At 31.5% G+C, this 10812-nt stretch overlaps 1 protein-coding gene across 1 annotated transcript; it reads right to left on the bottom strand.

The window, feature by feature from the left end:
* Positions 1–7488: 7488 nt before the first annotated feature.
* Positions 7489–10076, bottom strand: LOC123667596 (protein lines). The gene has a single exon (XM_045601471.1). The coding sequence runs from the start codon at positions 10052–10054 to the stop codon at positions 7595–7597; it is 2460 nt and encodes an 819-aa protein (XP_045457427.1). The 5' UTR covers positions 10055–10076; the 3' UTR covers positions 7489–7594.
* Positions 10077–10812: the final 736 nt, after the last annotated feature.

Raw genomic sequence — 10812 nt, 5'->3', positions numbered from 1 at the left:
TAATATAAATATTCTTTATTGTACACTACAGTTAAACAATAATAGAGATACAACAATAAATAATAAAGAGCAAATAAAGCAAAACGTGTATATAAGCCATGTTTGAGACAGAAGCTATATATCTACTAAGTGGTGTTGTACTAGGTACATGTCAATACTTAGTGTCACGGTGACTGGGTATAAAAACACTTGTGAGAAAATACTACAAACTCGATATTGGTATAGTTATCGACCAAATATTGAGCGCTGATCTTCAACTTTAACATTATGTGGATAGATATAATGAGTAGTAAATTCCTTTGTATTTTATTTATTTTTATATTTGTACTAAACAAACGTATATTATGTTTACAACTTTGCATTTAAATGCTATGTATTTACACCAACACGCCCTGTGCCTAGTACCTACCATACACCTAGAGCCTGTTTCGCAAGGTGTGGATAAAGCAGTTTAACGGATGACGATATGCAAAATATGCAAAAGATAAAAGATGTATTACTCTTTTTTAACCGACCTCAAAAAAAAGAGGAGGTTACTCAATTCGACCGTATATATATATATATATATATATATATATATATATATATATATATATATATATATATATATATATATATATATATATATATATATATATATATATTAAATTATTATACATTTAAATTTCATCGAGATCTGATTACAACTTTTGGAGTAATCTTTGATAATGCGTATTTACTTGACTTTTTTTTCGTCTACCTACGTTGTATTACTTGTCGATCTAATTGAAGTCGGTTTTTTTCGTTTGCCAGCAAACACAATTATCACCATTGAATTTCACTAAATTAATGAGATATTTCTATTTACAAATATGAATCTAAATTAGAGGCGTGAGGAAGCGCTGCAGTAGCGCTTCCAAAGAGAAGCTCTGCAGTGGCGCGACTGTGACGCAGCAGACGTGCTTCTGTAATGTTTAGGCAAATTCTAATGAAATTCGTTAGTTATGTAATGGATTCCGATGAAGAAGCATTTTCTTGTTTGTCAATAATAATAATTAAAAGCGTGTCACTTCCTTACGCAAAAATGACGTGCGCGTGTCGCGGTAGTGGCGCTGCGACTGTGATTCTAGAAATTGTATGACTGTTGTATGACTGTGTGTAAAACTAGTAGTAGTGCGGCTAGCGCGCAACAGTGCCGTCACTGCAGCGCTTCCTCACGCCTCTAATTTGTAAGCGCCCTAAAACTTAGTAGATAATTAATTGATGTGAAACAGGTCCTAATGCCGAATTCTACCTCCTGCTGTTAAATTCTAATCGTAACTTATGTGCAGGATAAACTTTATCTATGACCAGTGAAACTGGCCCTAAGTCGACTTTCTGCATATTCAATGTGATTACAAAGCAATATTAATAACTAATATTTATCTTTTTCCATTTAACTACCTATATCAGTTCAAAATAGGAGAAAGCGAAAACTGAGAATCGAGGTTTATATATATATATATTATACCAGTTTGCAAAATTAATTAATATCTAAAATTCGTAAGTATAGTGCTTACGAATTTTAGATTATTTCGTATTTAAATTTTATTTGGTGAATATTTAAATCATTTAATTATTTTAATTTTTATTATTTCTTGAAATTGAGAAGAATAATAATTCTTGTATTTGTCCCTATAAATCGCTTTCTAAATGCAAACTAATGTAGTTGAAAATACGAAAGAAATGTTTTGCGTTGATTTTTTAAATGGTTTTTTTTTTGTTTGGATAACATTTATCGTGAAATTAAGTTGTTTACCAGTTAGGTATTGTAAGTTTTGTCAGATTATTGTTTTCAATTTTTTTTGTTTGTTTGTTTGTACGTATGACGACAGATATGATCTTATGAACTTTTTTTGTATTTGCATGTTTTTTTTCCTTGTTGTTTGTATGATTGAGATAAGTCTGTACAGAAGTGTGAATGCGATGGTCATTAATGAGATGCTAAATGAAATTTTCGTATGAATTTAGCATATTGTTATTTTAACTCATTTGATTGTACGTATTTTATGAAATAAGACCGGATATCTGCTCTACTTGGTGCAGTAAGCAAATATAATAGTTTAAAGAATCGACATTTTTTGTCTAAATCTATGTGCATTTAATTTTTATTGTCAGTAAGATGTGTAAATTTGCGGTTGACTGTATGTACAAAATATTCAAAAGCAATAGTTTTTTTTAATTTACTGAATACCAGTATAAAAAACAAAGTCCCAAAAAAGTCTGACTACAAAAATAAATATTTCAAATTATATCTGCATTTTATTTCGACCTTTAAACATTATTTATCTGTGATGATGTCAAGATTAAGCAAGCATTGATATTACGACGGGCAAAAATAAACCATAAACAACGTATTGGGGAGAGGAATCAGATAGACGACATCATTAATTAATAGAAAAAGAAATTTAAGACATTTCATTTAATTGCAAGCTCTTTGTAACTTTGATCTGGTGTTGTGTAATCACACAACAGTCTGTGCACAGATGTTCTGTTGGGTTGCATGCAGACAAACAAATCTGGAAATATCGTTTATAACGTCAGATAAACTATGATAACGTAGTAACTAATACTTAATCTGTGTGATAAATTGATTTGATTGCTTCACGTACAGACTGCCTTATCCATAGGTTGATGTGCTTAGTAATAGGGCAACCGAACGGAAGTTGAGAAGGAGATATAAGTTAGATGGAGCTAAAGAAGTTCTACTTGAGTCGTGTGGTCTAAAGACAATTTTGAATTATTTAATTTGACTGATTGAAAACATTTCCTGACATTGAAAAATTAATTTAATCTGTACAATTATACCTACTTTGACTCCGATAATTCTTGAGTTAGATATAAGTAAATAAATTAATAAATATCTACACATACGGTCGTCTGTTCCTAAAGAAAGCAAATTAATGATTTTGTTATAAGTAACAACCAACTGATATAGCTACATTTTATTTTTGTTTCGATATTCATACATATAAACAATACGTATACCTATCTATTCAAATAAATACAATTAGAGAGTATGTTTGTAATATTAATATAACCGCGTTATACTAAATGCATATGGATGTATACATGGTAAACATACCAATATAACATGTACGATTTTATTTTTGTGTTACCCACACATTAGGAATTCTAAACATTTTTGAATATCATATCAAAAATTGACCGCTCCAGCGGGTTTCGAACCCGCGTCTCCGACTGACCGTGTCGGCGCTCTAGCCAATTAAGCTATGGAACGATGTACCCGCTAGCCGTCTAATGTGTGGGTAACACAAAAATAAAATCGTACATATTAAAAATAGCATGGTGTCGTCTCCTGTCAAACATTTTCATTGTAATATGCCCTATATTTGTAGCATATCTATTTATCTATCTTTATCTATATATGGCAGTCTATCTTGCGATAATGTTGCGATACTTATTGTTAGCTCAGAATCATAGACAAATAAAAAGTAGTTTATTTTCGTTTTAATATCTCGGCGTAAAGTTGTTACGTGTACTCAGCATCTAAAGCGAACACTTATTTAATCACAATGTTGTCTTCAAGAAATATATATTTTGTGTATGCAGTCATCAAAAACGAAAAAAAAGATAGAGCAATTTGTTTGAAATTTCCTGCCGTTTATAATGTGTATGCATACAATATCGATTTTATACGCATCACGCAATCCTGGATCTTTTTAGGGTTCGGTTAATAATTATAATCGACGAAATACATCTGTATATCTTTTTATTTTTTGTTTTACAATTTCTGAATTCTTAAGTAGTGAGATATTTTATAATTATATATTTAATTTCTTTTTTAATTTTCTATTGGTACTGTAACAACCTGTAAGTCTTACAACTGGTATTAAACCAGAATTGGAGCTCATTTTTCGATATAAGATATACCTACAAGCTAAGCTTATTTGGAAGAAATCATTCTTCAGCGATAAGATCGCCTTTGTGTATCTTTATTTTATCTGTATATAATAATCGTACGTCTGCGCCGGAGTGGGTCAGCGGAGACGTCATTCTCCCTGGCCCGCTCCGCGGTCTTCTTCTGCGTCATTACCTCTTCGCAGAAGGAGACCGCCGTCTGCCACGATCTCTCACTGTCGAGCATGGCTTTTACGATGCTCGACAGTGAGAGATCCCGTCCGAGGACCGCCGAAAGCGCTCGCCGCTGTGACTGTGTGGAGCGCCGTATCCTCTGGTGCCCCACACTCGTGGCAGGTTGGAGTCGCCTCCCGTCTCGCGATTTGGTGCAGGTACTTACCGAAGTACCCGTACCGATATAGACATAGCCTGGTTGAGCTTTATTCAATCGCATGCCTTTTTATCATTAAGGTATTAATTGATGTTATAATAGGCTTTACCACATAAAGCTCCCTTCCCTACTGAAAATTCCAAATAAAAAACGATTATTTGTATGGGAAATTATTGTAAACTATTGTGTGTTTGAAACAGGGATTTCAAAATTTTCATACAATTTTTATCTGGGCTATCTGGATTACACATAGATCTATCTAGGGATCTATTATTTAAGGAGGTTCTCAATTCGGCAGTATTTTTGGTTACCTCAGAACTTTTTACTGGGTGGCCCGATTTCGAACTCTTGTTTTAAATCCAAAGGTGGTGCTTGCCATGTGGGTAACATTAATCGAGTCCTGACAGGTATTTTTTGAGTTATTTCGAATAATGCGTACTTACTTATTTTTTAACTGGTCCATGTAATAGAAACTTCTAATCCAGTACGATTTTTAAAACAAAGTCAAATCTTCCGCAATTTACAAAAGAAATTTCGTTACCTACTCCAGTAACTTTTAGAGTAACAAACATCATACTTATCTACTTTATCAGATTGTTTCTGAAGTAATGCTTTCTTTGTTTAAAAGAAAACGATTATACGTTTATATCGTAACACAAAGAAACGTTTATATCGTAAACACAGTCAAAGAAACGAGCAGACGAAATAGTAATTACTAGGAACCTTATTGAATAGTGTTTCAAAATTTTGTTTTTAAAAACCATCAAATTTCTCACAACTATGTTCTTATTTTGTTATGATAATGTCTAAATACGTAGTGCAAAATACATTAAGAAATTTTGAGTAATAAATTTTGTTTTGCCGCAATTAAGCGCAAACGGGATTTCGTGCATGTAAACCTTTGAGCGTACTTACACACTTACCTTTAGCGTGTGATTAGGCAAAATTTGTAATGTTTTTTTTTAAATTATTATTAAATGTAAATAAAACCAAAAACTTCGGCTCATGTACAAAAATATTTCGTTTTATTGTTAAATTAAATTACCAGTACTAAAATTAACAATGCATTATCTTAACTATTCAGATGCCTTTTGTTTCACACACACATACAAAAACAGTTCTACGATGATTAAATTAATAAAACGGAAGACTTGGATAATATTTTAATGGCTGACTTGAGGTGTGACATACTCAAAATAAAAAAAAATTGAGTTTTTTTTTCAAAAAAGATTTTTATAATAAAAAATTGATAACATTATAAAGAAATATAGGCATAATATTAATATGGAATTGGATTAATGTTTACATCATTTTTATAAACTAACTGGCAAGATGTTTCACTATTAGTTTGATAAAAAAAACTTATGTTGTTTTTCTGTAAATATCATGGACATTTATAGATATTTTGTAATTTTATCGTTGGTTATTGAGATTCACTTTCCGCTTTTCAAATTATATATAACAAAAAAGAAACCTATTTACTAATTGTAAAAACAATATTAATATAAACATCTACAAAACAGTCTGAGGTTAAATCAGTAAGGGTAATCGATAAAATATACGCTATTTACAAACTTTTTGAAACAGAATGCGTTACAAGTTTTCCTAGATTGACACATTCAGGGCGGGTTGCTAGACGCGAGGTTAAATTGCCGTACGTCACAATAATTTAATAGTCGTATCTTAACTAGTTATTTCATTCAATATATTAATATATTTTATTTATTAGTTTGAGACAAATATATTTAAACCGACGTATTAAATTAAAACGAAAAAGTGGTACTAGGTAAAAGATTTTTTTTATTTTTATTTTATCTCCAAATTTATCCATTGCGTACAAGCAATCTGCCCTTAAATAACACATTAACCTGTTCCCGTTTTAACGAACCTACTTTATAGATGACCCTTAGAGACTAAAGTATACTTTCGATATAGGAAATATAATTAAGTACATCATTATTTTTTTATAAATCCATTTGAAGTATACCGTGTTACAAACTGATAATTTTTATATACTATATTTTAGTGCACCTACATGAAAATATGTATTTTACGAATTAATCAAGATACTGTTACTATATTTAAATAAGTTTATTTTAATTGAATTTGTTCAATTATTACTACCGATCTTGAAATATTACTTAAATTAGAATTTATTTAAATATTGATTTAATACACACTGCGCTTATATTTTAATATTTAAAATATAGACAGTTGTAATTGTTTAAATATTCGATTTTATTTTTAAACAAATTCTATCAAATTAAACTATAAGTATACTCATATAAATTATAATAATATTTTAATACTGATTACAGTTACTCATTAAATGGTAATTGATGGCTATATATTTACAATTGTGACAAAGTATATAATTTAGATTGAAAAAAAAAATTAAAACCCGCATTTCATATGCACTAATGCTACTTATATACAATTTCATAAAATAAATTAATTCTACATAATAAAATGAAAATTAACATACCATAAATTAATTATTATTGTACACACAATTATTGTTTTCAAATAATTTTTTGTCAATGTTTAAATACCATTGGAATTGATATCAAGCACCATAATGACAATAAGGCACTTTGTCTTTTTATAATTTATGTTTTTTGTTTTATTACTGTAATTTTAATGATTTGTTTGTTTGGACCTGCTAATTGTTACCACCAATTTTCATATTCAAATGAGTAACGATATGATGACTACTGGAAGCCAATAAACCAGATTATATTAAATTTTAACGAAATTAAATGATTATAGATTATTTGAACTCTCATGAAACAACTATTTATTAAATATTAAAAAAAAAAAGGTTAGAATACCGATGAAACTGTCTTTGTGAGAAGTCTCGAACGCTGAAGCGTGTGTATGAGCAAACGCTGTTTTATGAGTAAGATGTAATTTCTTTCTTTGCTTATTTAAAAGCAAGTCAAAGTGGAATTATTTTATAGATTTTTTTTTTAAAGTCCAATGAACACAATAATTTAATGCAAAATTAATGTGAAAGATGAGTGGATTACAACTAATATAAATTAATTATATCGTAACTAGTTAAGTAATAATAAAGGAAACTATCTCTAAGCAAATTAACAAATTCTGGAATGTTACCTATGTCGACAGTCTTTGTGAAATTCTCGAGTGAATGTAAAAAATAAAAAATTTTACGAACACCTTATTAAAAGAAAAATTATAAAAAAATACATCAAAAGTATTAAAATAAAATATTATTGTCTTATGTATATATATACAAATTAACAAATTAGGAAAGAAGAAAGTTTTTGTACCATTGATGAAATCTGACAGCTTATTATTAATTCAGCTAAACTCATTGCCCTCATACAAGCTCTCGCATACCTCTAACAGTCTGAGAACGGGGCTTATGTTATACGGGAATAAGGACTTGGACACTAGCCTACTTATTTGCAGACGCAACCTTATTAATACTCTCATTGTGTCATCTAAACCCCTCACGCCCCCAGAATCGGCCTGTTGGCAGGTCTCGAGGAATTTAGGCCAATTACGTCTCACATACTTCAAAAACCTGAGCAGATAGAGAAGGAAACACGTTTCATTACTCACTAAATAATCTAATAGAACGTCGCTATCATGGGAAACAACTTTGAGGAATTCTATAAATGAATTAATTGGATTCAACATAGGTATCAAATCCGGATAAACTGAATTCCTATAAACAATACCGACCGTTATGTCTAAAGTACATACCATAGATTCTATCAAATAATCATCCTGCTCACTAAACAAATGGATCAACATTTTTGTAAACGGAGTCTCGGGGTGGAATTCGAAACGATTCCTTATAAACACATCCAATTTCTTTAAGACATCACGGATAGATCTTTCAACAATTTGCATATCTTGAATTGCATTATAATCTGAGGAATCTATTGAACTATCTGAAGAATCGCAACGCATTTCCTTCACAGTTACAGCTACAGATTTAAGAACTAATAAAGACATTCTTTGTAACATTGTTTTATCAACTTCATTATGCATTTGGGAGCTGTCATCATTCTCATCCTCTCCATAACTCTGGTCTACTAATTGTATTGAGGATGATAATGGACCTACGTCTGGTCCTAGAGTGTAGTCTCTCAATATAGAACAATCGGGACCTAGAAAACCAAAGTTGCTTCTACTACTCTGTACTCTGACTTCGCTGAGTAGCCTGAAATCCTTAACGTATCTTACAATTGAATGAGCAAGAGAACATATCTCCTCTGGCAACATGTCTTGAAGTGCTAGAGTTGATCCATAGCAAAGCACTTCATTAAATAAACTAAGTATATGGCTATAAATTAAGCTGGGCAACATTGTATTACGTAATAAATCAACAAAGCCCTGCAAGTCTGCATAAAACGGTTTGGTATCGATAACTGAGAGATTCGCCTTCACACTAATTATGTTTTCCCACAGAGAAAAAAATGTTAATATACAATTTTCAGCATTAGATAAATTCAGGTACCTTAGTAGAAGCAGCTTCATATTCTTAACAAGGACTGGCCAGTGATGCTCTAAAGTTTTTATCGTTAAGCACTTTATATGAGACGTATCAAAGGATTCAGAGTCAGTTAACACTACAGTTATACATCCGTGTTCATTTACCCTTTCTATCCTTGATGGGGGTCGTTCAGGAGGCTCAGCCTGCTCCATCACATTAATGGATTGATCAAGGGGAAACTTTAAAACTGGCTCGCTTAGTTTAAACTGAGGTGCTTTACTGTTATCTGACTTTTCCCCTGATGTTGATGGTGAAGTTGAACTATGCGTTTGTAAATTAGAAAAGGCACTATGTAAATTATCACTACGAGAATTAGAACTAGAAGGAGTTTGTGAACTGTTACTACTGCTTGGGTTAGTTCTGAAAGGGTTTTCATCATGAACTTGTACATTTCCTGCTGTATTTGCATAACTATTGTCTTCAAGAGGATGTTGCTCGACATCCTTCCACTCGACTATTCTTTTAATTACATCCATACTGAAGTTAATTTTTTGTACTGTTATTCTGTTTATTCTATCGAAGAGATATACATTTTCAGTAATTTGTTGCAACCAATTTTCATCAATGGTATCTTTTGAAACTATTAAGAAACTAGCCAATACTCTACAAGCTACAAATGTAACAAACTTACTCTTGTGTTCAGATAACTCTATAACCTCTGTGATCCAATCATGTCTATTCCTGACAAACACGTCACACGCATACATTAATCTCGAGCATATAGTACCCGAGTGATTTTGCTTTAAATAAATGTCAAACATGAGCTGCATTGTTGAAAGATAAGTTAAGGAACATGTCATTGGCCAAGATGCTATATGCAACCTTCTATCAAATAGTTGAGAGAGGGTATCCTCATTGAACACGCACAAGCACTGTCTAACTAAAGCATTCTGAATTATCCGTAGCTCATTAAGAAGTTTATCATCAGCAGTGGTCCAGAGTGCTATGTTATTTGAGCTGGAAGGTACTGTGCTGCTGGTGACTTCACTGGGAAGCCTTAAAATGGACGAGCAATCGACTGCATCTTCACTTACTGTACCACTATCTGGAGATTCACCGTTCCTCGACGTGTATTCTCCTGAAGTGTCAACGGGCGGAGTCTCAGAGTCGAATATATCCGTGAGAATATCCTCCCCAGATCTGTCACTACCATCATCGATGTCGGGACCATCTATCCTCTGTTTTTTCTTAACAGGTTGGTCCGAAGCCATTCCTTCATCTGATGTTGGAAAACAAACTTGCCCTCGTAAAACCATTAACCCGCGTGTTTTGGCACTTAAAATACGTAATTTGCACAGTTAACGTGAATTCAGTAGCTCCATTTTAATATTCGTATTATGATAACTCTGAAAATAAAAAGCCAAATGAATGCATGACCTTTCCCACAGCTACTCAGTTACGCGGACGACAAAGCTATACAATATTTCATTGTTTTCATGAAGTTATACTTAAAACGAACGATAAAATTTGTTTTATACATTTTAAACTTGCTTTTAATTCAACAATTATTTATTTCTTTGCATTCTAATAATGGTTACAATGAACTTTCCAAAATATTTTGATGGCACACATACCATTGATGACAAAATGAGGTTGTTTATACACGTTTTGTTGGCCTTGGTATCCATAAATTAGTTTTATATATTCACTTCACTCCAATAATGAACTTGCTCACATGAAATCATTTGATATTTCCATGAAATTATTTTATTACACGAAACAACTTTGTTACATAGAATATCGACTCCATTACGTATAATGACGCTCTGTCAAATAAGATACTCTTTACGATGGAATTTTCTTACATAAATGTTATTAAAAAAACTTTAAAAATATAACAAATACAAAAAAGTCACTAAGCTCATTGAATATTTATATCAAAACGAAAGTTTATAATACATAAGTTTATTTTTAATTTAAATGTTATAAAAGTTCGTCAATCTAAAGTATTTCCGCTTTAATAACCTGCAAGGACGTTGCCAGTTTGACGACTTCTGAATTTAGCAATTCCATA

The sequence above is a fragment of the Melitaea cinxia genome, chromosome 28 (assembly GCF_905220565.1).
Source record: "Melitaea cinxia chromosome 28, ilMelCinx1.1, whole genome shotgun sequence".
Classification (NCBI taxonomy): Eukaryota; Metazoa; Arthropoda; class Insecta; order Lepidoptera; family Nymphalidae; genus Melitaea; species Melitaea cinxia.
The sequence above is the reverse complement of the archived record's forward strand: the minus strand, read 5'-3'. Positions and strand labels throughout refer to the sequence as shown.